General features: G+C 46.7%; 1 protein-coding gene across 6 annotated transcripts in view; it reads right to left on the bottom strand.

Moving 5' to 3' along the window:
- Rab40c (RAB40C, member RAS oncogene family) overlaps positions 1-12,580 on the bottom strand; it is a 33,649-nt gene that overhangs the window by 16,971 nt on the left and 4,098 nt on the right. The window contains exons 1-2 of one of the 6 annotated variants that reach the window (XM_058578497.1): positions 10,231-11,813; positions 9,808-9,899 (exon numbers count right to left, since the gene is read on the bottom strand). The exons of 3 other annotated variants lie outside the window; for them this stretch is intronic. In XM_058578497.1, coding sequence (XP_058434480.1) covers positions 9,808-9,835 — 28 coding nt within the window. In that variant the 5' untranslated portion in view covers positions 9,836-9,899; positions 10,231-11,813. Of the gene's footprint in view, positions 1-9,807; positions 11,814-12,580 lie in introns of those variants that run through there. 2 more of the 6 variants (XM_058578496.1, XM_046441281.2) reach the window with 2 other exon arrangements.

Below are 12,580 nucleotides of genomic sequence, written 5' to 3'. Positions count from 1 at the left end.
TAATGAAACCATTGCGCAGGCCGCATGGTGGAAATGCTCACTGCACAGTTCTGAGGGGATGGTGCACCGGGTGGCCGCAGAGAGTCCAGTAGGAAAGGCAGAACCCAGAGGGCTAATGAAAGTCCACTTAGCAGGGCTGTGCCAGGGCCACCAGAAAGGGAGCCCTTGTCTGGGGAGGTTTCTCAGAGGAGCAATTATCATTTATCCAATGCTTCAGAGTGAGCAACTCTGGTGGGGATGATGGATGGAGGCTGCTTCGGAGGGTGGAGGGGTACAGCTGCTGGAGGCAGAGCAATGACCTGTAACAAGGTCTGGTGCCCAGGTGCCAGGAGCATGGTGGGCTGTGTTGGGCACAGGCTGGCAGGTCTGCTGGGGCCCCCAGGAAAAGCCATAAGCAGCTGGAGTCTGGATGTCATCCATGCCGAGGTCGATCCACTCTGTTTTGTTTATTTTTTTATGTGGTGCTGAGGATCAAACCCAGTGCCTCACAGATGCCAGGCAAGCTCCCTACCACTGAGCCAAAGCCCCAGCATGTCCATCCATTCTTGTGCCACCTTTTTTCCCTTCATTTAAAAAAATACTTATTTACTTATTTAGTTGTAGTTGGACACAATACCTTTATTTTTATGTGGTGCTGAGGATTGAACCCAGGGCCTAGCATGTGCTAGGCAAGTGCTCTACCACAGAGCCACGATACCAGCCCAAAAATCACTCTTTTTTAAGGATATCAGATAATATACTGTTCAGTTAAAAAGGCAAGGCCCCTGAAAGGGCTGGTGCCTCTCTTGGGCCTTCAGCTAGTCTATACCAAGGCTTTACGAGTGCCAGGGGTTCTAGGTGGGTCTGAAGGCCTTACCACTAGTTCAGCTCCACCCCAGTGGCCCTCTAGCTCACCTGACCCTGGTGAGCTGTTACCTCTTGGCAGACCTGCACTAACACATATACTTATAAGACTCCAGAAGCACTATCATCATGAGACTCAGAAAGAAACTGAAGCAGGGAGGTCAGAACACCAGCCTCACTCCTGAGAACAAAGTCATCAGCCAGAGTTCCTGGCTCTGTGTACCACATGGCTGCAACCTCCCTGTCCAAAATTACATGAGCCTAAATCCTGCAATGTCATTCCCAAGTCCTGCCAGGTGCTTAGTGACTCCCAGAGAGGCCAGTGCTGTCTGATTCCTCATCCTCCACCAGGGCCTTTTTCTTCTAACAGCTCTTAGGACAACCTCTTTGCCAAGTGCTCTGTGCAGTTCTCCACACCCCTGGTGCTGGGTAACTCCGTATGCTTGTACTCCTCAGTTTATCCCTCTACACACCTAGTTGCTATCAGTCATCTTGACCTGTGCTGGCCAGAGTGACCACTGGGATAACTGCCTAGGTGTCTGATCTTTCCTTTCTTTTTGTTCTGTTTTCAACTTTATTTTCTAGCCTTTCTATGGTGGTTTTAAATATTTCTGCTGATTTGTAACTTCTAGAAGCTCTCTGGAGTCTGGATGTCCTTCCTGATAGTATCCTTGTTTCTCTTCTTGAAGGTAGTTGGCTCCAGCACACTAGTGGTGAGATGCTCTCTGAGGTCCTTTTGTGTCTCTGCTTTGGTCTGTCCTTTTGGTGACCTTGGCTGTTCCTTCACCCCTCAAAGAGTGACCCTGAGAAGTTGTGGGAAGATATGAGGCTCTGGCTTGGGAACTGGGTGCTCACAGGGGAGCTGTTGGGGCATTTCTCTTGACTACTAGTTGTGCAGTAAAGACATGGCTCCTGCCATGAGCTCCTATCCACCAGTGCTGGAATGGGGTGCAGGGGCCCCTATTCAGAACAGACTTGGGGTCAGGCTACTCCTAGCTCCTTGCTTTCCCCACCCTCTCCATCCCTGGTAGTGTCTGGTGTCCATGGCTCATGTGTCCCTGGCCAGTCTCCCACACACCTGCTCTGACTTCAGCCCACCTTCATACGAAGTCCAGGGGGTTCTGTGCAGCCCTCACTCGGCCGTGGCAGCATACCCTGTTTCCCAAACTACTGACCTCTTTCACCTTATAGACTCCCATATTTTTAAAATGTCTTTGCTGTTACTTTAGGGGGTTTTTGAGGCAGTGGCAATTCACTACACACAAGAGTCTTAAATTTCTATGATACACCAGCACCATTCTGGGAGCTGATGATAATCAAGCCTGACTGTTGTCTAGACCATGAGCTTCAGCAGTGGCTCTTGTGGGAGCTGCATACCCCAAGGGGGTGTTTGGAATCTGTGGAATAGTTTTTTGTTGTCCTGAGATTAGGAGGCATGAGTTAGAGACATCAGCTGAACCACCATGTATGTGGCTCTTCTGTACCATGAGGAACTGTCCTGAGACCCACAAATGTGCAAACACTCAGTCAAGTTTTCATACAGGGAAACACCTGTGCCAGGGGTCTGGTGGGACCTGACTCTGTCCTATGCTAATACTGTGTTTCCCAGGAATGCCAATGCCGCATAGTCATGGGAGAATGAACCTTGCTCAGGATTTTGCCAAGAACTGCTCACCATTCTAGGAAAAGAAATCCCATATAACACAGGCACGAGATGTACTTTGCCTGCCCCTTCCTCACTCATGATACAAAGGATTATGTCACAATTTACATTCCATTTCTTTCTGCTGTGCATTACAGGCACATTCAATTGTGTACATTAGCAAAATTATACTGTCTGCATCTTGCTGCAGGATAGAGAAGGGGAGGCTGCAAGCCACTGTCTAAGAGGGCCCCTGGGCCTAGGCCACATCCAGAGGACAATCTCAAGTTGGCACCCAGGCCTCCCTGCACTGCCAGTCCCCATGTGTAGTTCCTTGGGAATGATCGAGGACAAACTACAGAAAGGTGAGTGGCAAGCACATGGCTGCTCTTTGGCTACTCCAGGAGAAACCTGAGGGAGGCTAGACAGGCAGAAGCATCAAAATCACCAGGCTGCTGACTCAGGTACTCTCTGAAGGGATATTTCATAGCACTAGTCAGAAGGGCAATGAAGGAATGACAGTCAAAAAGAGATCACTGAAGTGTCAACTTTATCTCGAATGTGACTTTGTTTTCAATGGAGTTTTGGAAAGTTGAACATAGCTCATGGAGCCCTGTTTTCCTGGGAGCTATAAGCAGAGTTGCTGGAGAAGCACAGGAGGAAGGGCAATGTGGGGCCTGTGAGGGTCACCTGAGTGACAATCTGCTGCAGGCAGCCACTTTCCTGCAGAAATTGATTTATATACCTAAAGAGTGAAGCTGAGCTATCAGATCAGAACTAAGCTGACCTCTGAAAGTTTTCAGTTCTCTTTTTTTGTTTAATGTTGTTAATCCTCTCCTGAGCACTTTGTAATACCCTTGAGGTGTACTGTGTCAATTCTTACAGACTTGCATTGTGGAGCCCTCCAAAGAAAGACAAGTGGAAGTAGAAAGTGTGCCTTGTTCTGCATCTGTCAGACAGTTCCTGGCAGAAAGACTGTGCTAGTGACTCTCTGTGTTCTGCACATAAATCGATTAACTGGAGCAGGGATCTGTCAGAGTGAAGACCCACTACATGCAAGCTGGCCGGCAGTTCCAACCTAATGACACTGCAGAGTCAGAGTCAGTATAGACCCACCTGTACCCAGCTGGCAAGGAGTGAGTCCCCTGAACACACAATGCACACGTGCTGCCTTGTTCTGCCTAAGGTTTGGGCCTTTATGGAAGACTGGGCAAGAATAAACATGTAGTGCTGGGGCTGTAGCTCAGTGGCAGAGCACTTGCCAAGCATGCGTGAGGCATTGGGTTTGATCCTCAGCACCATATAAAAATAAATAAAATAAAGGCATTCTGTCCATCTACTACTACAAAGTTTTTTTTTTAAAGAATAAAAAAAAATATGGGCTGGGGATGTGGCTCAAGTGGTAGCGCGCTCGCCTGGCATGCGTGCGGCCCAGGTTCGATCCTCAGCACTACATACAAACAAAGATGTTGTGTCCGCCGAGAACTAAAAAATAAATATTAAAATTCTCTCTCTCTCTCTCTCTCTCTCTCTCTCTCTCTCTCTCTCTCTCTCTTTAAAAAAAAAAAGAATAAATATGTAATTATTCCTCCCCTTTCCAACATAATTAAGAGTCACAGAGGTTTTTATTTGTGACAATGAACAGAAAATGAGAAGGAAAAAAAAAACAGATTAAGGAGAAAAGAGGGTGCATTTCAGCTAAGCACCAGAAAGTAGAATGCTAGTGTCCAGGGGAAAGGGAACATTTCCATCCCCAACAGGTTACTCCTGTTGTGCAGCTTCCCTCTCCTAAGAAGGGCGGAAGCCTCCCCTGAGCAGGTGTGGGCCAAGCACCTCACCCTTGTAGGGAGGCAAGTGAGGACAGGTGGATCGCATGGAGGGCCACACCAAGTCAGTTGCTGGAGGCTGTGTGCAGGTCCCTTCTTACAAGAAAGCAGAGCCTATGTCAGGCTGCCTGAATGCAGTATGCACCAGTAGATTTCAACACAATGTCCAAAGCTGATGCCCCAGGAGAGGTGGCCACTGTTCCTTGGTGTGTTGTTTCTTTGGGAAGAAAAAGCAGCTTTGACCATGTGTCCAGAGATAGAAAGTCTTTCATGAAATGGTGGTGTGGAGGGTAGTGGGCTCACAGGTCAGCCCAGGTCAGGCCCTGCAAAGGTTGCCAGTGCCAGCCTTCATGCTGCTCTTACAAGGTGAGGCTCAGAAAGGGCCAGCACTTCCAGGTAGGATCTGGGATGTGCACACTGGCTCCCCACACTGGTTTGGGGACCCTCCATGCAATCCATCTGTCCTCATTTGCCTTACCCTGAAGGTAAGATGCTTTGTCCACACCTGCACAGGGAGAATTCTGACCTCCTCAGAAGAAAAGAACCACATGCGTAGAAAAAAAAGAGGAGCCTGCAGGAGCTCCAAGAGCTGAAACTTGGTGTAGCTTGCTGAGGGCACAGAGGCAGGAGCCAGCCTACAGGTGGGCCCAGGGCTGGCTTCTGGGACTCATCCCCTGGAGGGTGAGTAGGACCTGAGGCTTGCTTCTGATCAACAGAATATGGATGCATGTTCCTTCCAAGACTGTTTCATGAGACTGGATTCTGACTGACTGGTTTTGTGAAGTAAGGCACCCCATGAAGATGCCAGGAACTGAGGGTGGCTGACAGCTCACTAGGAGCTAAGCTTAGAAGGCAACCTTCTCTAGTCGATCCTCAGACGAGCTCCAGCCCTGGCTAACACCTCAATTAGCACCTATGGGAGGCCCTGAGACTCTGTGAGGACCTAAGCAAGCCTGACCCATAGAAACTGTAAGCTAACCAACAAGCTGCAGCAAAATGCAACCAGACCACATAATACCTAGCAGAAAGTACACATACTCTCTTCTGACCCATACTACAAAAATCTATATTTAAAAACAACAACAACAACAAGAAAAAGAAACTTACAAGGAAGTCCTGCAAGAGGTGATCAGAGTGTGCCTTTCTGGTGACTGGTCCCAACATTGTCAGTCACACTGGTGCTGTAGAGGCCCAGTGGGAGAGGTGCAGGCCCACTCCAAGCAGAGATAATTGGTTGTCGCTTCTGCCACTAAGGATTTCCAGCTGACCATGGTGTTTTTGGTGCAGGAATTGAGAGACCCTTTTGTGTTTGCTATGGTTTAGATATGAGGTGTCCCCCCAAAGCTCATGTGTGATATGACAGTGCAAGAATTTTCAGAGAGGCGGTGATTAGATTATGAGTTGTAGCATAATCACTGCATTAATCCACTGAAGGATTATCTGGGTGGTAACTATAGGCAGGTGGGGTGTGGCATGAGGAGGTGGGTCACTGGGGGCATGACTTTTGGGTTTATATTCTGTCCCTGGTGAGTGGAGCTCTCTCTACTTCCTGACTGCCATGTTCTGAGCCGCTTTTCTCCACGATAGTCGTCTGCCAAGAGGTTCTGCCTCACCTTGGGCCCAGATCTATGGAGTTGGCTGTCTACAGACTGAGACCTCTGAAACTGTAAGCCAAATAAGCTTTTCTTCCTCTAATTGTTCTTGTTGGGTCTTTTGATCACAGTGACGAAAAAGATGATCAAAACAGTGTTCTACCTCGATGATGCAATGTTTGACCCAGACTGAGCAGTAATTTCAGAAATGGAATGGATGAACTGGGCCCTGACAACAGTGAACACAGTGGGCTCTAGAAGTCTAGGGGGAATTGATGCCATGGACTGCCCCATGTGAAAACCAGGCAAAGAGCATGCTCTGGAGCCTGGCACTATGGCTGAGAAAATGATACAACTTTAGGAATTCTTAAAGCCCATGCACCAGGTCACTGTGCTCCTGAATCCTACTGCTTCAGACAGCATCATGTTGTCAGGAGCACAGTGGGGACATCCTACTTGTGCCATTACATGCACAGAGAAGCAAGTATTCGCCCCCCCCCCCCCTCGCCTTGGTACTGTGGATTGAAACTAGGGCCTTGTGCATGCTAGGCAAGTAGTCTTTTTTGGTACCAGGATTGAACCCTGGGACACTCAACCATTCAGCCACATCCCCAGCCCTTTTTTATATTTTATTTAGAGACAAGATCTCATTGAGTTGCTTAGGCTGGCTATGAACTTGTAATCCTCCTGCCTCAGCCTCTCAAATTGCTGCGTTAAGTGCTCTTTCACTGAGCTATATCCCCAGCCCTTTTTTAAATTTTTCAATTTGAGACATAGTCTTGCTAAGTTACTAAAGCTGGTCTCAAATTTGTAATCTTCCTGTCTCAGCCTCCCAAATTGCTGGGATTATAGGCGTATGCCACCATGCCTGACAAGAAGCAAGTATTCTTTTTTGGGGGGATGGGGCCTTATCAGGGATTGGTACCCCCAAACTCAGGGGCACTTGACCACTGAGCAACCCATATTTTGTATTTTATTTAGAGACAGGGTCTCATTAAGTTGCTTAGTGCCTCACTTTTGCTGAGACTGTCTTTGAACTCGTGATCCTCCTACCTCAGCCTTCCAAGGCACTGGGATTACAGGCATGTGCCACTTAGCCCAGCTAAGAAGCAAGTATTCTTTTTTTTTTTTTTTAATATTTATTTTTTAGGTGTAGATGGACACAACACAATGCCTTTTTATTTTTATGTGGTGCTGAGGATCAAATCCAGGTCCCGCCCATCCAGGGGAGCACTCTACCGCTGAGCCACAATCCCAGCTCAGAAGCAAGTATTCTTAAATATTTGCATTCCTTTTTCGTGGGTATTGATGAATAGTGGTTTATTGCTGTAAATTTAAGTTTGTAAAATGATTTTAATAAAGAAATAGATTAGAATAGGGTGACTCATGCCTATAACTTCAGCTACTCAGGAGGCTGAGGCAGGAGGATTGCAAATTCGAGGCCAGTCTGGGCAACTTGATAAGACCCTGTCTCAAAAAGGAGGGCTGGGGATATAGATCAGTGGTAAAGTAACCCTGGAGTCAATCTACAGTATCAAAAAAAGAAAAGAAAAAAATTGATTAAAACAGGTTAGTTCACAGGGCAAAGTGAAGATCTGGCCCTTGAGATGGAATATTCTCCTGGATTCTCTGGGTGGACCTGATTTATTTATGTAACTCCTTAAAAGCCTCATCTAAGTTAGTTAGATGAGACAGAGGGAGAAGGAAAAATCAGAAGCATCAGAGGGATGTGACCCACTGCTGCCAGCCCTGAAGATGGAGGAAGCAGTCACAGGTGACCTCTAAAAGCTCAGGCCCAGTCTATAGCCAGTAAAGACACAAGGATCCCAGTTCTGTAACTGCAGAGAACTCAATTCTGCTAACAACCCAAAGAACAAACAATCAGACTCTCCTACAGATCCTGCAGAAAGCAATGCACCTGCCAACACCTTGTACCTGGATTTTAGCTCAGAGAAGCTAGGGTCAGATTTACAACCTCCAGCATCATAAGGTAACACTGTAGAGCAGCAAGAGTAAAGAAGCAGAATGGTGTAAACATTACAGAAGGCTATTTACTGCAACATTGTTTTATTATATAGGGTTGGATACAAACTAAAAATAAGTCCACTGGGAAACAGTTAAGTAGCAAAAGGTGGTTCTAGAGGTTGGAATTGTTCTATGGGTGTTACAAAGAAACAGGTATCCCAGCACCAGCCTGGCTGAAATGAAAGAAAAGGGCAAGGGATCCTGCTGGAGGAAAAACTGTTCAACTGCTTGGAAAACCGTTGGTGTCTTCTGAGGCTGAGCATATACATGCCCTACCTACAACCAGTACATCCACTCCTGGGCAAATCCCTCACTGAAATGCAGAGACACTTTGCCAAAAGCGTTAGAATTTCTACAAATGCACTCTTCAGAACAACCCCAAAACAGAAGCCACTTAAAAGCCCATCTTTAGAACAGACCTAGGCACCACGGTCTACACACATGGGCCACAAAGCACAGAGAAGGGAGGACACTAACCATGACAAGGTGCAACCCTCTCCCAGGAAATGTCGGATGAGGCCATAGAGGTTCATGTGTGACTCCATTATACACAAGATCTAGAAAATGAAGCAAATCTACAGTGACACAAAGACCAGCAGATGCCCAGTTCCAGAGTGGACAGGGGTGGTCTACATGAGGACTATGTGTAAAGTTCTTTGTACACTTCCAGATGTTCAAAAATGTCAACACTCATCGAATTCCAAACTTTAAATGCAAATAGGTATTTTGTACATAAATTATACCTCAATGAAGTTAACTGATAAGAGTTTGATGGCATCAAATGTTGGCCATAAAGTTAGTGACTGGAACTCTCATGCATTGCTGATGAGAAAACAGAGTGAGAGAGAGCCACATTTTTTCTTTTCTTCTTCTTCTTCTTTTTTTTTATACTGAGGATTCCCAGTGCTTTTCATTTTTATATTTGTTTGTTTGTTTGAGGAAAGATCTTGCCAAGTCGCTGAAGGTCTTGTTAAGTTGCTGAAGATGCCCTCAAATGTGCAGTCCTCCTGCACTGGTTTCCTGAGTCACTGGGGTTACAGGGGTATACCACCTCATCTGGTTTGCTGTTTTTTTTTTTTTTTTTTTTTTTTTTTTTTTTGTAGTTGTAGATGGACAGCATGTCTTTATTTCATTTGTTTTATTTTTATGTGGTGCTAAGGATCAAACCCAGTGCCTCACACATGCTAGGCAAGTGCTCTGTCCATGAGCTTCAGCCCCAGCTCTGCTGGGCCATTTTTAAGAAATTGCCACACTGTTTTTAATAAAAGATAAAAAGGGCTGGGGAATTCAAACCCTTCTGTTCCCACAGACAATAACCTTGGCTTTATTCACTTGCTGATTATTATGAGTTATGTGTTTAACTGTCTGTGCCACACTGAAGCACCAGAATTCTTCCAAAAATTCAATATAATAATTTCTTGTGGGGCTGGGGAAAAAGCTTAGTTGGTACAGTGCTTGCCTTGCATGCACAATGCCCGGGGTTCAATAATAAGCACCACCAAAAATAAGCAAATAAACAATTTCTTAAACTGGGTACGGTGGCGCACACCAATAATCCCAGCAGCTCTGGAGGCCGAAGCAGGAGGATCGTGAGTTTGAAGCCAGCCTTAGCAACTTAATGAGGCCCTAATCAACTTAGCGAGAACCCTGTCTCTATATAAAATTAAAAAGGGCTGGGGATGTGGCTTAGTTCAATCAATGTGGCTGGGTTCAATCTCTGGTACCAATAATAATAATCCATGTTTAATAAAAGTCATTTAAGAAGTTGATGGGACTAGAATATAGATCAGTGATACAGTGCTGGCCCAACAAGCACAAGGCCATCAGTTCACTCCCCAGCATTGTGGTGGGAGGGGAAAGATTGTTAATGTAATAATACCTCTCTCCACCAAGAGAAGCAGGGTCATGCTCAGGGACGCAGATGACAGTAAAGGCCCAAGGCTGCCTGAAGGTGCCCCACATTCAGGGGGGCTGTAAAGGAACAAAACCTTGCATCAGTATGACACTTAACATCCAAAGATGTTTCTGACTTATAGCAGCATAGGGGGGAGACAAGCCAGCAACAGGAAGCCACTATTTCATAGCTGAGGAGGTGAAGGAATACCACTGAGCATCCACCAACCCCACCAGGGCAGGACCAGGTAGGCAGGAAACACTCTAGAGCCCCAGGACTAAAGACAGGTCTGTCTGCAGGGCTGCAGCCTGCCCTCTCTTCTCTTCTGCTCATTGGTCTTGCAGGCCCTGCCACAGTGGTGTGACAGACCTCAGCCTGAAGGATGCTTCAAAGGCATGGGCAACATACCTGGGCCAGGCCTGATGAACAGCCACCTCTCAGAGCAAAAATGGAGTAGAGCATGTAGCCTCAGCAGTGATCAAGGCTCCTTTGGCCACACTCCCCTCTCCTGCAACAGCGATTTTCTGGACCCCAGCAGAGAACCTTGGCAGCCTGTTATGGTTTGGGTATAGTCTGGATAGCTCCTATGTTAATACAGGAGTGTTCAATGATCGGATTGTGAGGGCTGTAACATAATCAGTTCATTCTTGTTTAAATGAACTACCTGAATGTTAACTATAGACAGGCATGGCAAGACTGAAGGAAGTGGGTCACTGGGGGCACTTCCTGGAAGGATTCATCTTCCCCGTGGCCCCCTCCCCTTTCTCTCTCTGCTTCCTGGCTGCCATGAATGAACTCAAACTTGGGATCCTCCTTCTGCCTCAGCCTCTAGAGGTGCTGGGATCAGAGGCCTGGCCACCACATCCTGCTCTTCTTGCATTCTTTCTGCAGTTTTTTCCCAGTTAGGATTTGGATGCCGACGACATTTCCTTGTGTTCTTAGATGATATAGGACAACATCCCGGCCAATGTAGCCCATGGGCCCCCCATACCCATGTGGCCTAGTGTCTATCCTGGATGCTGCCCATGAGAAGGGTCTGGGTGCAGCTCTATCTCCTTCCTGTTCCACATGCAGTTACCACAGGATTCAGACCCAGGTAAGCAGCAGTTTTTCTGGAATCAGCAATTTCACACCTTTCCAGCTACAATCTTTAAACAGAATAGGAGGCAAAAGGACCCTCTAAGAACCGTCTCTCTCCTTTTGTGTCCTTCCCACCAACTTCTCGGCTCCCTGATGTGGTTTCCTTCCTGAAATGGTGTTAAATTTAGTTCATTATCCAAAACACAATCACACTGAAGAAAAAGATGCCAGTATGTATATACAACACAAAAATTCCAACTGCACGACAGCTAGCTCTACTTGCTATATACCTGCCACTTAAGCATTTGCTCTGTCATCTGAAAGAATTCATGACAATGCTAAAGACCCAGGAAAACACAATTCGGTATTCTAATTGAAAAGGAAAAGCAGAAGGAAAAAGGAAACTTGGTTTTCATTTAAGAACTCTCACTGGCCCCCAGCTACACTGCCTGGGGCCAGAACTGGTCCTCTCCCCCAAGCCCTTCAAGCAAGCTGTCCTTGCCCACCTTCCCCTAATCATGGCTGACAAGAAGTGGCTTTCCTACTTGGGGAGCTTAGGGAGGACCTGTGCACCTTGGTTAACTTCAGCAGCTTCCATGTTTGAGGACTATCTTATTTACAAAGCAGCACAGTTAGCATAAAACATGGAACAGTTAGCACAGACATGGAAATCTGTTCTCTTGAGGGCAGGTGGGACCAGGTAATGGTAAAGAGGTAAAAGGAGGGCCGGGTATGGTGGCACAAACCTGTAATCCCAGCAGCTCAGGAGGCTGAGACAGGAGGATCAGGAGTTCAAAGCCAGCCTCAGCAACGGCAAGGTGCTAAGCAACTCAGGGAGACCCTGCCTCTAAATAAAATAGGGCTGGGGATGTGGCTCAGTGGTTGAGTGACCCTGAGTTCAATTCCCGGTACCAAAAAAAAAAAAAAAAAAAAGAGAGAGAGAGAGAGAGAGAAAAAAGGAGAAACCCTAGGACTCATTTCAGATGCCCTCTCCTCTAGGAAGCTATGCATGACCCTCTGCTGGTTCATACGCATACCTCTGTAGATTCCCATCACATCTAAGCATGCTGTACCTCCCCCAGCCTATTGCATCCTATCTTAAAGGGTCCCTTCCTTGCTGCTCTCAGGCCCGGTGGATTCTGGGGAGAACAGCATATGTCACAGAGCTGGAAGGAAGGGCAGCACCTGAAGGGCCAAACCTGCCTTGAGAAGAGTTGTAATGGTCCATCAAAAAGTGCCAATAATTATGCCAGGCTCGGTGCTACACTCCTATAATTCTAGGGGTTTGGGAGGCAAAAGCAGAAGGACAGGCAAGTTCAAAGCCAGCCTCAGCTGGCCCTAAGCAACTCAGAGAGACCCTATCTCAAAATATAAAAAAGGGGCTGGGGATGTGGCTCAGTACCCTTGGGTTCAATCCCTGGTACCAAAAAAAAAAAAAAAAGGTGGTGCCAATTAGCCAGGTGTGGTATCACACACCTGTTAACTGCAGCAATTTGGAAAGCTAAGGAGGATCACAAGTTTGAGACCAGGCTCAGCAACTTACTGAGACCCTGTTTCAAAATAAAAAAAAAAAAAAAAAAAACCTGGGGTGTATGTAGCTCAGTGCTAAAGTGCCACTATGTTCAATCCCTAGCACCCCCACACACACACACAAAAATAAGTGTCAACTCCTGGGCTA

This window comes from Marmota monax, unplaced genomic scaffold (genome assembly GCF_021218885.2).
Source record: "Marmota monax isolate L192 unplaced genomic scaffold, Marmota_monax_Labrador192_F-V1.1 WCK01_AAM20220418_F8-fsc00035, whole genome shotgun sequence".
Classification (NCBI taxonomy): Eukaryota; Metazoa; Chordata; class Mammalia; order Rodentia; family Sciuridae; genus Marmota; species Marmota monax.
The sequence above is the reverse complement of the archived record's forward strand: the minus strand, read 5'-3'. Positions and strand labels throughout refer to the sequence as shown.